Source organism: Macrobrachium nipponense, chromosome 37, assembly GCF_015104395.2.
Source record: "Macrobrachium nipponense isolate FS-2020 chromosome 37, ASM1510439v2, whole genome shotgun sequence".
In the NCBI taxonomy this organism is placed as follows: domain Eukaryota; kingdom Metazoa; phylum Arthropoda; class Malacostraca; order Decapoda; family Palaemonidae; genus Macrobrachium; species Macrobrachium nipponense.
The window spans coordinates 37,069,436-37,085,002 of record NC_061097.1 but is presented as its reverse complement, the minus strand read 5'-3'; the positions used below and the strand labels follow the sequence as shown (position 1 = coordinate 37,085,002).

General features: G+C 45.9%; 2 protein-coding genes across 2 annotated transcripts in view; one reads left to right on the top strand and one right to left on the bottom strand.

Annotated features, from left to right (window-relative positions):
- Positions 1 to 4,317, bottom strand: part of LOC135209142 (zinc finger protein Xfin-like) — a 46,427-nt gene extending 42,110 nt beyond the window's left edge. The window contains exon 1 of the mRNA XM_064241799.1: positions 4,179 to 4,317. The gene's annotated coding sequence lies outside the window, so the exon portion shown is untranslated. The remainder of the gene's footprint in view (positions 1 to 4,178) is intronic.
- The window catches only part of LOC135209143 (enoyl-CoA delta isomerase 2-like), an 82,697-nt gene continuing 70,141 nt past the window's right edge, over positions 3,012 to 15,567 (top strand). The window contains exons 1-2 of the mRNA XM_064241800.1: positions 3,012 to 3,275; positions 4,194 to 4,398. Coding sequence (XP_064097870.1) covers positions 3,241 to 3,275; positions 4,194 to 4,398 — 240 coding nt within the window. The 5' untranslated portion in view covers positions 3,012 to 3,240. The remainder of the gene's footprint in view (positions 3,276 to 4,193; positions 4,399 to 15,567) is intronic.

The following is a 15,567-nucleotide window of genomic DNA, read 5'->3' as shown; positions in this document are numbered from 1 at the left end:
TGATGTCTTGTCGGTGTACAGCAAAGGCGTGCTGCCTAATGGCTCCCTCTTGGGCGTGGTAGGAGATCCTTTTAGACAGGCGCATCGTAGGAAACCGCCTAAAGCAGTCCAACATTGTCTACCAATACGTATGCCCCGCCCAAGGATGCCCTGGGATTTACATCGGCATGACGACGATGCGCCTGTCTAAAAGGATCTCCTAACATGCCCAGGAGGGCGCCATTAGGCAGCACGCCCTTGCAGTACACCAGCAAGACATCACAAGAGACGACATCATCAGGAATGTCAAAATCATCGGGAGAGCCCCTGACCCACGACGTCTGCGTCTCCTAGAAGCACTGCTTATACTCGAGCAAAAGCCTCCCCTTAATACCACTCAAGAAGCGTTCCTGATACCGACGTGTGTGAGGAGGACCGCGCCCCTCCCCCCCAACGAAAGTACCAGAGCGCATGAAACAAACACCGGACGTGAAGCACTATCAGAATAATACCAGGGGTGACGTCACTCAGGTAGAAGCTAATCAATAGGCTCCCAGTGATACCCCCCACCTGAGAAGGTCTGCAGGACTCGTAAACGCTCGCTGTATGAGTCTCCTTCCCAGGAACCAATGAAAACTCGTCCTGCCGGAGAGGTTCTCTATACCGTACTCAAGAGCCCGCAACACCACGATTTAAGAAGAAGGACTCGCCACTTTCTGTGAGCAAGAGCCCGTGCTGACACAAGGCCAGCTTAATAAAAAACAACAACAACAACCACTTGCTCTGTGAGCAAGAGCCCGTGCTGACACAAGGTCAGCTTAATAAAAAACAGCAACCACTCGAATTCAGTCCCTTAGCGGTCATCGCTTGATAATGTCTGCGGATCAGGAGGAAACGTCGCGTTGGAGAGAGAGAGAGAGAGAGAGAGAGAGAGAGAGAGAGAGAGAGAGAGAGAATTGTATAAGCAATAATAAATCAAATGACTCAACCGAATTTTACCATGCTCTTTGGTGCGTTGCTCGCCAGTATAAGCAACAACGAGAAAGCCGTCATCAGAAAAATAGAGAAGACTCTCTACAAGACTAATAGTGCTGAAGCAGCAATAATTTTTAACGAAACATGTCTACGAGAGGGCCTCCCTCCCAAATAATAATAATATTAATAACAATAATAATAATAATAATAATAATAATAATAATAATAATAATAATAATAATAATAATAATAATAATAATAATAATGGAAGGAGAGGATATAAAACACCAAGAAATGAAGGACACGATCAGGAAAGAATATATGCAGAGACTCAAGGTGATACTCAAGTCAAAACTCAACGCCGGAAATATGATAAAAGCCATAAACACATGGCAGTGCATTAATCAGATACAGCGCAGGAATAGTGGAATGGACGAAGGCAGAACTCCGCAGCATAGATCAGAAAAACCAGGAAAACATATGACAATACACAAAGCACTACACCCAAGATCAAATACGGACAGACTATACGTAACACGAAAGGAAGGAGGGAGAGGACTACTAAGTATAGAGGACTGCGTCAACATCGAGAACAGAGCACTGGGGCAATATCTGAAAACCAGTGAAGACGAGTGGCTAAGGAGTGCATGGGAAGAAGGACTAATAAAAGTAGACGAAGACCCAGAAATATACAGAGACAGGACAATGACAAACAGAACAGAGGACTGGCACAACAAACCAATGCACGGACAATACATGAGACAGACTAAAGAACTAGCCAGCGATGACACGTGGCAATGGCTACAGAGGGGAGAGCTAAAGAAGGAAACTGAAGGAATGATAACAGCGGCACAAGATCAGGCCTTAGGACCAGATATGTCCAAAGAACGATAGACGGAAATAACATCTCTCCCATATGTAGGAAGTGCAATACGAAAAATGAAACCATAAACCACATAGCAAGTGAATGCCCGGCACTTGCACAGAACCAGTACAAAAAGAGGCATGATTCAGTGGCAAAAGCCCTCCACTGGAGCCTGTGTAAGAAACTTCAGCTACCTTGCAGTAATAAGTGGTACGAGCACCAACCTGAGGGAGTGATAGAAAAACGATTAGGCAAAGATCCTCTGGGACTATGGTATCAGAACGGATAGGGTGATACGTGCAAATAGACCAGACGTGACGTTGATTGACAAAGTCAAGAAGAAAGTATCACTCATTGATGTCGCAATACCATGGGACACCAGAGTTGAGAAGAAAGAGAGGGAAAAAAAATGGATAAGTATCAAGACCTGAAAATAGAAATAAGGATATGGGATATGCCAGTGGAAATCGTACCCATAATCATAGGAACACTAGGCACGATCCAAGATCCTGAAAAGGAATCTAGAAAAAACTAGACGCTGAAGTAGCTCCAGGACTCATGCAGAAGAGTGTGATCCTAGAAACGGCGCACATAGTAAGAAAAGTGATGGACTCCTAAGGAGGCAGGATGCAACCCGGAACCCCACACTATAAATACCACCCAGTCGAATTGGAGGACTGTGATAGAGCAAAAAAAAAATATATATAAATAAAATAAAAAATCAAATAATAATAATAAACAATAAAATAATAATATAATAATAATAAATAATAATAATAAATAATAAAATAATAATAATAATAATAATAATAATCAGTGTATGAAAAGAACACAAAATAAAAAAATAAAATAATGAATATATGAATTGGGTAGCAAAATGAGAAATAAACTAAAAGGAGAACCATAAGGTCGAAGTTACTCTGTAGGGAAAACCAACTTTTGTGTGTAGAAAATACCAAGATTATTGACGAGGAATCTGAGCAAATTGCTCACGAGTTAAAGAAAAGGCATTAATACAACTTTTACGGTGGAGTTCTCCTGATAGTGAACTAAGAACCAAATTTCATATCGATCAACAGCCTTATTCATGGAAGGCTAAGACCATATCTCAGATAACTTTTTGTATAAAAAACACAGCAAAGGAAGGCATGAGCTTTGGACCCGGCGAAAGGGAGCCGTTGCAAGGAATAAATATGAGAAATCCTACTGTTGTAACTACTACTAGTCCTTTAGCCGTCAAAAACTTAGTTAATTGTTAAATAAAACGTAATTTCATTGCTGTAGACGGTTAATCTAAGTGACAAGAGATTTTGCAAAGCGTTATTTGTAATTTGATGTAACCAAAATAAGCGTAATCAATTGCTGAAGGCCCTCCTGAGGATAACCGTACCGGAGCCTAGACCTAAGCCTACCTGTCAAAGATGTCGGGTCTTTACGCTATAAGACGTATATTTAGGTGAGGAGAATCCTTTGTAATTCTTCGAGTATGCTGTGGTAAATGCCACTGTAGTTAAGCTGGCCTTTAGGCTGGCATAGCCCTACTGTAACATGACGATTAGAAGGTGCAATTTGGACTTGAACCCAGTTGTAACTTAGCCTATTCATCAACACCGAGGTAGTAGGCCTATTTTAATGGCCAAACTTTATATTGGGATTTGTATGCTGCGTTTTTACAGTTTTTCAGTCTTTAATAGGCCTATACTACTACCCACCATAATTTGAAAATCATACCACCAGTTTACTGCTACTGATACTACCTAGGTAGGGTAAAAAACCGCATGATACAGGGGTGGACCATGTACGATCAATGTGTACAACCCCAAGAAAAGTACATTATAACGCGTCCTGACACCGGAGTAGAGGTCTTTAGCTCCGTTTCTCACCAACAACAAGTCGCGTCTGATGCCCATTTCCGATGTCAGGACGCGTTATAATGTACTTTTTTTGGGGTTGTACACATTGATCGTACATGGTCCTCCCCTGTACCATGCGGTTTTTTACCCTAGGTAGGTGGGCCTACTTACCATATTGGTTTATGTTGTAGCCCAAACGTTAGTTTACATGAGTTGTTACTAGTAAACACAATGCGTGGGAGTTTGGTTTAATATTACAACTTTGCCGAATTTGAGGATAACCATGTTGCAACCTCTTTCATTCATTTTGCTGTGCCTCCATTCATATTCTTTTTCTTCCATCTGACTTTCCAACCTCTTTAACAGTCGTTTTGCAGTGCAACTGTGAGGTTTTCCTCTTGTTAATACCTTTCAAATTCTTCCTGTCCATTTCCCTTTTAGCGCTGTATGAGGTCCCAGTGCTTGGCCTTTGACCCAAATTCTATATTATTCCTCAGCTAACTTACTTGTTTTACTTTCAGCACAAGCGCTAAAGTGAGGTATAGTGGTGGAACCCTGTGGCATGCTTTAGGATGGTCAGCATCAAAGCCAGTCTTCGGATCAACATTGCAACAGCAACCCATGTCTTCTCAGGCCACATACGAGACCCTCAGCGTCACTTGTGAAGGTGGCCTCCGAATCATCACCTACAACAGACCCGAGAAAAAGAATGCCATTAGTGAAAAGGTTCTTTTCTTACAGTTTTTCTGACATCTATCCTTTCATGATGTATTGTGGGTTATCGGAATAACAACTGTGAATGAACAAGGTGGGAGCTTGTAAGAGAGTAGGTTACATAATTTCAGAGGCAACGTTTTACTTTCTTTAACTTGTTGCATTTTGAGTAATGTTCTTTGGTTTAGTCGTCGGCAGCTGACTCAAATAATTTTTTTTTTCTACAAAACTTGAGTTCCCTTAAATTTCTTAGCATTACATAATCTCTAGCACTGTTATTCATGAGCTCATTTTAGCTGATAAAAAGATTTTTTGCTATTATGAGGTTGTCCCAGGTGTGGCCAAATCATGGAATCATTCTCATAGCTATGTAGTGGAATGTATTTGGACCACTTTTATCTTTTGAAGCCCTATTCATTCCACTACATAGCTATGAGAATCATTCCATGATTTGGCCACACCTGGGACAAACTCATAACAGCAAAAAATATTTTTATCAGCTAAAATGAGCTCATGAATAACAGTGCTAGAGATTATGTAATGCTAAGAAATTTAAGGGAACTCAAGTTTTGTAGAAAAAAAATGATTTGAGCCGGCTGCCGACGACTATTTTGTTTCAACTTATTTGTTTTTTCTTTGATATGCAAAGGTGTGAGAGGTTTGGGCTTAGACATCTGTTGATAAATAATGAATTGGCTAGTTTTTGTACATGCAACTTCCCCGGCAGATATATACTTAGCTATAGTCTCTGACGTCCCGACAGAATTCAAAACTCGCGGCACACGCGACAGGTAGGTCAGGTGACCAGCCCACTCCCGCCGCTGGGTGGGGCTGCGGAAATAGGAACCATTCCGTTTTCTAACCAGAATTTTTCTGTCGCTGGTAGCAACAACATCGTTGTTGTACCTCCTGCATTGGAATTCTTTTCTCGTGGCCGAGGATTATCTATCTGGTCTTTGGTGATGTACTTTGATCTTTGGTTTTGGCATACGCTTATCGTGGACCGTTTTTTGGATTTTGATTTGGATTCTCTTTAAAATGTATTTAGGGTGTGTGCGAAAGAGGAATGTAAGGTGAGGCTACCGAAAGCATCGGTGGATCCTCACACAGTCTGTAAGAAATGTAGGGGGAATGATTGTTCTGCGACTAACACCTGTCTGGAATGTGAGAGCTTAACGGAAGTGGAATGGAAGACCTTGGCTTCTTATGTAAGGAAACTTGAGAAAGATAGAGTTAGGAGGGCTTCCATCAGAAGCTCAAGTAGATCCTGCTCTAATGAACAGGAAGTAGCTCCTAACTTTTCTAGTATTTCACCTGCTCATAGTTTGGCTTCAGCCCCTTCCCCCAGCAGCGAACCTGTAGATGCGTCTACGGAAATGGCCTGCAATGAGAGCCTCAATAATCAGCTTGAAATCGCAACTGCAAGCAATGAAAGTGGAGACAGGTAAGAGCAGTGATGTGTGCAGTGATTTGTGCAGTGTCCCCAGTGAAGTGGAGGGGGCGTCTGACCGACTCCGCATTGCTCCTAGGCCTAGACCTCTTTCAGACTCCCATGACCAAGGAGGAGGAATGTCGAAAAGCCGCAAAGGGGGATGTAGAGTATTCCCAACGGTCAGGCGTCCCTTCGGCAGATCCTGTAGCCGCTTCCCAGGCTGCCAAGGACAGCTACTGCAAAAGCGTCCTCAGGAAGTGCTTTTCGGACTCAGACTCTTCGTCTCCCAGAAGAGGATGGAGTTCTTCCGCTAAGTCGCGTCCTCTTAAGAGATCCTGGAAGACGCCAGCAAGCGAAGCGTTGCGTTCCAGTCCTGAGCCATTTCCGGAGTATTCGCCTGCTCGTAAGAAGAGAGCTATGAGATCTCCTGACTCTTCTCCGGAAGACTTATCACACAAGACGAAGGAAGTCTTGGTAGGACTCCAACAGCAGTTGTCTGCCTTAGTGGGAGTTCTTTCTGAAGGCTCTTCTAGGAAGAAAGACATTTCTCTTCCCATCAAGAGTTCTGTTAGGAGAGCATCAGAGAGTAAGCGTCTGGCTTTAGCAGACGCTCCTCGCCTGAAAGGTTTTCATCCCCAGCGAGACCTTCTTCAGTCACATATGACAGGAATCGGAAAACTCCCTCCGAGCAGGAGTTTCTCCCAGGAGTTTTTGCTAGAGACGATTTTGCCTCTCATGGCAAGCATCAGGAGCCTGATTCGCGGATTTCTCGTGAGAGAACTCGTGCGACTAAGAGCTCCGGGAGAGAAGAGAGCCCCTCTCTATTCAGAGCTCCGCAAGAAGGAAGGAGCGTTCGTTCGTCCTCTAGACATTTTCCGAAGGACGCAAGAGTTTCGCCGAATAGGCGCCGAAGCTTAGACAAGTTTTCTTCACCTCCCAGGAGGGATAGGAGAGATTCTAGCGCCTCTCCGGATGGACGAAAAGAGAAAAGGAGTTATTCGCCTGCTAGACGCAGTCACCAGGACGCAAACGTCTCCCCTCATGGACGACGGGAACAAAGTGTTCTCCTTTCCCCTCGCAGGCGCATTTCGCCTTCTAGGCGTCCTCATCAGGACGCAAATGCCTCTCCTTCTTGGACCAGGCAGCCTCACCAGGACGCAAGCGCCTCGCCTTCTTGGCCCAGGCGCGCTCACCAGGACGCAAGCTCTTCTCCTTCTTGGCGCCAGGAACAGGATGTTCTCCTTTCGCCTAGCAGGCACTCTTCGCCTCACAGGCGCCTGATTCAGGACGCAAGCGCCTCTCCTAGGCAGACGCAAGGAGCAGAAGCAGAAGCCCGAGTATAGGGAAACTCCAGGACTCGTGCAGGAAGGAGGATAGGAGTAAGGACGAAAGGAAAAGGCTTCTTTAGACGGATCGGTCTCCTGTTAAGGAAAAGCCCTCTTCTCCTGCATCGCTTTTGGAAGAAGTTTCGGATGAAGAGATATCCAAAGATGCAGGAGTTTCAGACTATAAGAGACTTGCTTCTCTTTTGCTGCAGGTGTTTGGAGACTCGCTACGCCAGTCGGATCCCCCTTCGCCGGGATCGTTATTATCCAGTACGAAAATGTCGAAGGCCTCCTCCTTCGTTAAGATGACCCCTACTCTTTCTATGAGAAAGTCTCTGAAGAGTCTCGAGAGCTGGCTCAGATCTAAGAAGGAAGCGGGGAAGACAGTATTTTCTTGTCATCCCTCTAAGCTGACAGGGAAACCAGGTATGTGGTACGACACCAAGGAGCCAATGGGCCTGGGTCTCCCTTCGTCCTCTGATGCGGATTTTTCCGCTCTTGTAGATGCGTCTAGAAGACGCTCTCTACACTGCAAAAGCCTCTTGGGGAATGTGTGAGGTGGATCATCTCATCAAGGGCCTCTTCAAGACTCTCGAAGTCTTTAACTTTATGGACTGGGCTTTGGGAGCTTTAGCCCAAGAAAGTCTCAAGAACCAGACTTCGTTACCATGGAAGAGTTGGGCAGTGTTTTAACCTGCCTAGACAAGGCGGTTATGGATGGCTCCAATGAAGTGGCATCCCTTTTTGGATCCTGTATATTGAAGAAGAGGGCAGTGTTTAGCTCCTTCTTAACGAAATCTGTTTCTCCTCTGCAGAGATCCTCCCTTTTATACGCGCCTCTCTCTAGTCACCTTTTTCCTCAGGACATAGTAAGGGACATTTCAAAGACACTTTCAGAAAAGGCCACACAGGACCTGCTGGCCCAGTCAGCGAAGAGGCTAAAACCTGCTGTGCAGGTTGCGAAAAAGGAGAAAGTTCCCTTCCAGCAGCCCTTTCGGGGAAGGTCTGCACCAAGATCTTCTCTTAGAAGTAGACGACGGAGAAGAGAGGAAGGTCTTCTCGAAGGCCGTTCGTCAAGACCCAGTGAGACTGTGGTCCTCCAGACAAAAGTGGGTGCCAGGCTTCTAGATTTTTACGAAACTTGGGCACAGAAAGGTGCCGATGCCTGGTCCCTATCCATCCTAAAGAAAGGATATTTAATCCCCTTCAGGGAAAAACCTCCCTTAACTACAACTCCAAGGGAGTTAACAGCAAACTACAAGGAATCTGTCAAGAAACAAGCCCTTCTACATCTCGTGGAGCAGATGCTTTACAAGGAAGCCATAGAGGAAGTAAAAGATCTCTCTTCCAGGGGTTTTACAATCGCCTGTTCTTGGTTCTGAAGAGCTCAGGAGGTTGGAGGCCAGTTATGGACCGCGAAGCGCCCTGAACGTGTTCGTAGCAAAGAGGAAGTTCACAATGGAGACGACAGCCTCGGTGTTAGCAGCCCTGCGTCCAGGGGACTGGATGGTATCCCTGGACCTGCAGGATGCTTATTTCCACGTACCAATACACCCGTCTTCCAGGAAATACCTCAGATTTATGGCTCAAGGAAGAGTATTTCAATTTCGGGCCCTATGCTTCGGACTATCAACAGCCCCCCAAGTATTCACGGGACTAATGAAAAATGTGGCTCACTGGCTTCACCTCGAAGGGATTCGAATATCCTTGTATCTAGACGACTGGCTGATACGAGCACAGTCGCGAGTCAGATGTCTGGAGGACTTAAAACTGATACTGGAGTTAACACAGTCCTTGGGACTGTTGGTAACCTCGAGAAATCCCAGATGATTCCCCAGCAGAACATTGTTTATCTGGGGGATTCGGATGGATTCTCGGGGTTTTCATGTGTTTCCATCACAGGAAAGACAGAACCGCTGCTTGGAAAAAGTAGCAACCTTCCTAGAGAAAGAACAAGGTTCTGCGAGGGAATGGATGAGTCTTCTGGGGACCCTTTTCCTCTTGTTGGAACAGTTCATTCTTAGGAAGCTTCACCTAAGGCCGTTACAGTTCTATCTAAGAGAACGTTTGGGATCAGAAATCTCAAAATCTGTCCGATTTCCTTCCAGATCACGAAGGAAATAAAGGAGGACCTGCGTTGGTGGATGAATCCGTGCAGGATCAACGAAGGAGTATCCCTTCACGTTCCGAACCCTCGGCTAGTGTTGTATTCCGACGCCTCAGATGCGGGGTGGGGAGCCACTCTAGGGACGAGAGAAGTGTCAGGCACCTGGAGGAGAACAGGTGTCCTGGCACATCAATATGAAAGAATTAGCAGCGATTCACCGTCCCTCATACACTTCGAGGCTCAGATCTCAGGTTCAGTCCTGCAGATCAATTCGGACAACACAACAAGCCTAGCTTACATCAAGAAGCAAGGAGGGACGCACTCGTTCTCCCTTTACAAGAAAGCAAGAGAACTACTGCTTTGGGCAGAAGAGAGAAGAATCACTCTCCGGACGAGATTCATCAAGGAGACAAAAATGTAAGAGCCGACCTTCTGAGCAGGAGAGACCAAGTACTGCCTACAGAATGGACGTTGCATCAGGAAGTATGCAACAGACTATGGAACCTCTGGGGAGATCAAATATAGATCTTTTTGCCACCCATTGGAACAACAGGCTGGAAAGTTACTGCCTCCCCGATCGTCGACCCAAGGGCGATTTCGGTGGACGCCCTTCTCTCGATTGGTCCGGAATAGACAGGTATCGCTTTTTCCTCCGTTCAAAATATTATCGGAAGTGGTAAGGAAGTTTGCAGCAGCAGAGGGAGCCAAACTGACCCTCATAGCCCTGTTTCTGGCCAGCGCAAAACTGGTACACAGGAGGTTAACGGGATGGATGGCTAGACTTTCCGAGATCTCTCCCAAACAGGAGCGATCTTCTCAGACAACCCCACTTCGACAGGTATCACAAAAACCTGCCCGCTCTCGCTCTGACTGCCTTCAGACTATCGAAGGACTTGTCAGAACGAGAGGCTTTTCTCGAGAAGTTGCGAAAGCGATCGCAAGAAGTAGCTAAAAGGAAGACCATCTACTATTCGAGTCTACCCAGTCCCCCCCCGAAGTGGGATGTGTTTCGCAGATGGTGTAGAGCTCAGAAGATATCCTCTTCCAGTGCCTCTGTGACAGATATAGCTGATTTCCTCCTTTATTTGAAGGAGAAATGTAATTAGTAGTCTCTACAATTAAGGGCTATAAAAGTATGCTATCTTCAGTCTTCAGGCATAGAGGCCTTAATATTGGGGAAGACAAAGATTTGCATGACCTGATAAGATCCTTCGAGACGTCAAGAACAGAGGGATTAGAGCACCTAGTTGGAACTTAGTATGTGGTCCTAAAAACTTAATGACCTCAAAATTCGAACCTCCCTGTAAGGCTATTGTTTCAGAGATCTGACAAGGAAGTCTTTATTCTTGGTCGCGCTAGCTTCAGCGAAAAGAGTAAGCGAACTACAAGCCTTAGAAACAAAATAATGTTGGCTTCAGGAACGACTCTGCGTTTCTGTTCCTTCAAACCGATGTTTTTGGCGAAGAATGAGAACCCTTCGAAACCTGGCCTCGAACATTCGAGTAAAAGGACTTTCGTCGCTTGTAGGTACAGAGCGAGAAAGGGCTCTTTGCCCAGTGAGAAGCCTTAAGTTCTACTTAGAAAGGAAGAACGAACTAAAGGGGAGTAAGGAAAGTTTATGGTGCTCAGTTAGAGATCCCAGAAGGCAGATCTCTAAAAAGCTCAGGCGTTCTTCATCAGAGACGTAATCAAGGAAGCCCATTCAGTGTAAAGAAGAACAACTGGACCTCCTTAGAGTTAAAGCTCACGAGGTAAGAGCAGTCGCTACCTCTTTGGCATTCCACAAGAACTTGTCGATACAGACTCTAGTGGAGTCAACCTTTTGGAGATGCAATTCGGTCTTTTGCATCTCATTACTTGAGAGACATTCAAGTGACGTACGACAAGTGCTTTACTCTAGGAGCGTACGTATCTGCGGATTCGTTGCTGGGACAGGGAGCTGAACCCAATCCTTTTAGTTTTATTAGGTTAGGGTTTTTAATGGTGTGGTGCATTTTATTGGTCGATTGAAATAGGGTGCAGGATTTGACCCCTTTCAAATCGTAGTGCTAACATGTTAGTGTGGTCAGGTGATCGGGATTGGTCGTTATGCTCCTTGTATTGTCTTAAATACCTAAAGCTCTATCATGTAAGAGAGTTAGCCCCCGTTGGTATGATACAGGTCAAGGTTCTGCCATGTAAGTGGGTCAGCCCCCATTGGTACGATTCAAGAAAAGGCTCTGCCATGTAAGCGGGTAAGCCCCCATTGGTATGATCCGAAAGGGTTATCAGTCGCAGGTCTCATCCTCTCTGGAACTCTAATGGCAAGCAGACTCATAGACAGTATCAATGAAGTCTTCTTCCATATCAGGTAGGAACCAAGGTTGTTTTTTGTTAATATACCTACAACGTATGTTGTTTCCCTGTTTTTATATTCAAAAATAATTAGTATGTAACTGTCTCTTTGCCCTCCACCAAGGGTGTCAATCAGCTAAGTATATATCTGCCGAACCGGGGAAGTTGCATGTACAAAATGATATTGTTAGTATACAATAAAGTTTGGTACATACTTACCCGGCAGATATATACGATTAATGGCCCGCCCAGCCTCCCCTCAGGAGACAGGTGGAAGAGAAAAATTCTGGTTAGAAAACGGGAATGGTTCCTATTCCCGCCATCCAGCGGCGGGAGTGGGCTGGTCACCTGACCTACCTGTCGCGTGTGCCGCGAGTTTTTGAATTCTGTCGGGACGTCAGAGACTATAGCTAAGTACTATATCTGCCGGGTAAGTATGTACAAAACTTTATTGTATACTAACAATATCATGTTTTATTGTAGTGTCTTACCGAACAATTATAGAGCCGTGATTTCCACGAGCGGCAGGATACTAAATTCAAATTTAGCGCGTCGGCGTCGCCAACACTGGTGGTGATGACGTTCATCTCCCTCCACTCGCGGGAGAACCAGGTACAACTGCCCAGGTGAATTCAATTCTTTTCCTGCCGGCGTCCGGTGAACATCGGTGGTCGGTGCGGTTGGATGACTTTGCTTCGCTTTTTTTCTGGTGGAATTGATCTTCGGAATTGGTGAAGTACTCTTTTTTGGCGTTGTTGTTATTTGCTTTTTATTTAGGCGTTGCCATGTCGGATTCTAGTCCGTCGGGAGTTAGGTTTGCATCTCAGGATGTAAAACTAGATTATCCAAGTTAGAATATGATTCTCACACTAAATGTGTTAAGTGTAGGGACAGGTTTGTTCAGCAGATCGAACATGTAACGAGTGTAGTGATTGGACTGATTCTCAATGGAAGTTTTTTAGTTCATACTCGGAGAAATTAGCTAAAGACAGAATTAGAAAAGCAGCGCTAGGAAAGTAGACTTAGCTCTGCTTCGTCTTGCGATGCATCTGTTCCTTCTGTTTCTCCTCAAATTGTTATGTCTCCTTTAACTACACCTCCTATTCCTCCTACTAATCCCACTTCTCCGGCTTCCCGTGTAGTTTTCTTCCGTACACCATTGCCAGTCTGGAATCGAGGTTAGATCAGAAATTTTCGGTACTAGCGAATACGGTTTGCAACTTGGTAATTCAGTTAAGACGTTTTTGGAGAAAGCGACCTCAGGTAAGAGTGTAGTTGAGGGTGCGTCTGTCTGTCCTGACACGTCTCCTAGACAAAGGTCACTGTCCAGCTCCCCCGCACCGGGGAGAAGACATACCGGAAGTCCAAGGGAGTCGATCGGGATTTGCCCACAGACAGGCGCCTCTCTTGTTGAGCCTGTTGCGCCTCAACAGGGCTCGGTTAAGCGTTGGAAAGGTGTTGCGGTCAGACGCTTTCGAATGATTCAAGCGATTCGTCTCCGGTCGCGCGGCGCTATGGCGAGATTCGCCCGTTTCGCGTCCCTTAAAGAGGCGTTCAGGCGCCGATTCTTCGCCTCCTCCAGTCAAGCGGTATAAGGGGTAGCCTAGAGTACGGGTTTTTTTTCGCCGCGGACGTTAGCGGCTCGTTTGTCGCCTCAATCTGTGCCTTTTTCGGCTCCATCTACTAGTAGAGATTGTGGTTTTAGCGCTGTAGCTAGCAGTTCTAAGGGTGTTTCTTTAGGCGCTTTTTTCGTCTGTTACGCCTGATGCGCCTGTTTCGCCTCGAATTTCGGCGGCTCCGAGCGAGGCGCAAGTAGTTTTTCCGCCTCCTGCTGAACATTTAGGCTCTTCCAAGCCTACGTTAACTGTTTTTGATTCGTCTCTGGCGCCTTTGCGCAAGCAGTTTAGAGATGTTAACCAAACTGGATGAATGAGTCCAAGGGTGGTTCGAAACCTTCAGATCCGGTTGTAGTTCCGTCTACTTCTTCGGCGGTATCGGAGAATGAAGAAGAAGTAGAGGAGGAGGATTCACATCACCTCTTCTGGTATCTTATCCAGATTATTTTGAGAAAGCGGCTCCGCGCTCCCCAACTTCGACTTTTTTGATGAGGAGGAAAACTTCAGACCCTCTCCTCCCCAAAACTGTTCTATCTAAAGCGGTTAGACATTCGTGAAAGAGACGGAGAAATGGATGTCTATGAAAAGAGACTTAGGGAAGGCTCTTTTTGCTTACCCTCCCTCTAAGTTGCTTCGTAAGAGGTATAGGTTTTATGTAACTGGGGAAGCTCCTTCTCTGGGAGTTTCTGCCTCCTCCCAGGGAGACTTCTCCAGTTTAATCGACTCCTCTAGAAGATCTGCTTTCGCCGCAGCGAAAGTTTTCTTTACAGCGCCTGAGTTGGACCACGTTGTAAAGAATCAATTAAACTTTTGGAAGTCTTTAGCTTCCGTTGATTGGACTATTGGCGCTTTAGCGGCCAAGATCGAAGACTGTCCTTCTCTTTCCCAGGAGTTAGAGGAGGATTGGATTGGTGTTCTGTCCTGTGCGGACAAATCCATTAGGGATGGATGTGATGAGTTAGCTTCGCTCATCGCCTTTGGTACCCTTAAGAAAAGGCAACTTTGTGCTTCTCCTTTGCTTCTAAAAGGGTTAGCCCCAACAGAAGTCTGCTCTCTTGTTTGCTCCCTTTTGTGCAAGATAACCTCTTTCCAGACGATGTAGTGTTGTCAATTTCGTCTGCGCTAGATAAGAAATCTACTTCGGATTTACTGGCACAGTCTACTAAGAGACCTAAAGCTCCTGTGGAGATGTTCCTTCGGTTTCTCCTCTGGCCCAAGCGCCTTTTCGAGGGAGCAAACCCAAGCGCTTCTTTCGGCCGAAATCGAATTTGCGACCTCAGTCTAAGGCCTCGGCCAAGGTTAACAAACCTTCCAAATGAAAGCTCGGTTCTTCATGCACCAGTGGGAGCCAGGCTGGCTCTGTTTTGGGAGGAATGGGAAAAACAGAGGAGCAGAAGCCTGGGTAGTGGCAAGTACTCAAGTTCGGCTATCGTATTCCTCTCGTTTCACCTCCCTACGCTCTCCAACCTGTGCCCAATTCACCCACTTCCAGGAATACTCTCCGGGCTCAGACAAATTTCTGGCGCTAGCCGCAGAAGTGGAAGCGCTTGTTCTCAAAGAAGCGATAGAACAGATAGAAGGGGATTTTCCTCCAGGCTTTTACAATCGCCTTTTTGTAGTTCCCAAGTCATCAGGGGGCTGGAGGCCGGTTTTGGATGTGAGCGCCCTGAACTTGCATGTCCAGAAAACAAAATTTCATATGGAGACCACTCGGTCGGTTCTGGAGTCCATCAGACAGGGGGATTGGATGGTCTCTCTGGACATGCAAGACGCTTATTTTCACATTCCGATACATCGCGAATCTCGGAAGTACCTGAGGTTCATGTTCGAAGGCAAGGTGTTTCAGTTTCGGGCGCTTTGCTTCGGACTAGCGACCGCTCCTCAAGTTTTCACCAGGGTTCTATCCCCGATAGGAAGCTGGCTACACATATTAGGAGTAGAATCTCCCTCTATCTGGACGATTGGCTTCTCCGGTCGGAATCAGAGAGTCTGGTGCATGAGGACCTTGGAACAACTCTGGATCTTGCCAGAAAGTTAGGAATTCTGGTCAACAAACAGAAGTCCCAGTTGGTTCCATCTCAGAGCATCCTTTATTTGGGGATGATTCTGAATGCTCAAGTTTTTCGGGCTTTTCTGTCCCCGAAGAGGGTTCAAGGCTGTCTGGAGACAGTTCAGGAGTTCTTGGACAAAAAGGTAAGTTCTGCCAATCAGTGGATGAGGCTCCTGGGCAAATTGACGTCAGTGGAGAAATTTGTGACGTTGGGAAGACTGCACATGAGACCTCTGCAGTTTTCCTGAGAGCCTCTTGGTGCAGGAAGACACAACCAGACTCGATTACCTTTTCCTGTCACAGATCAAATAAAAGAG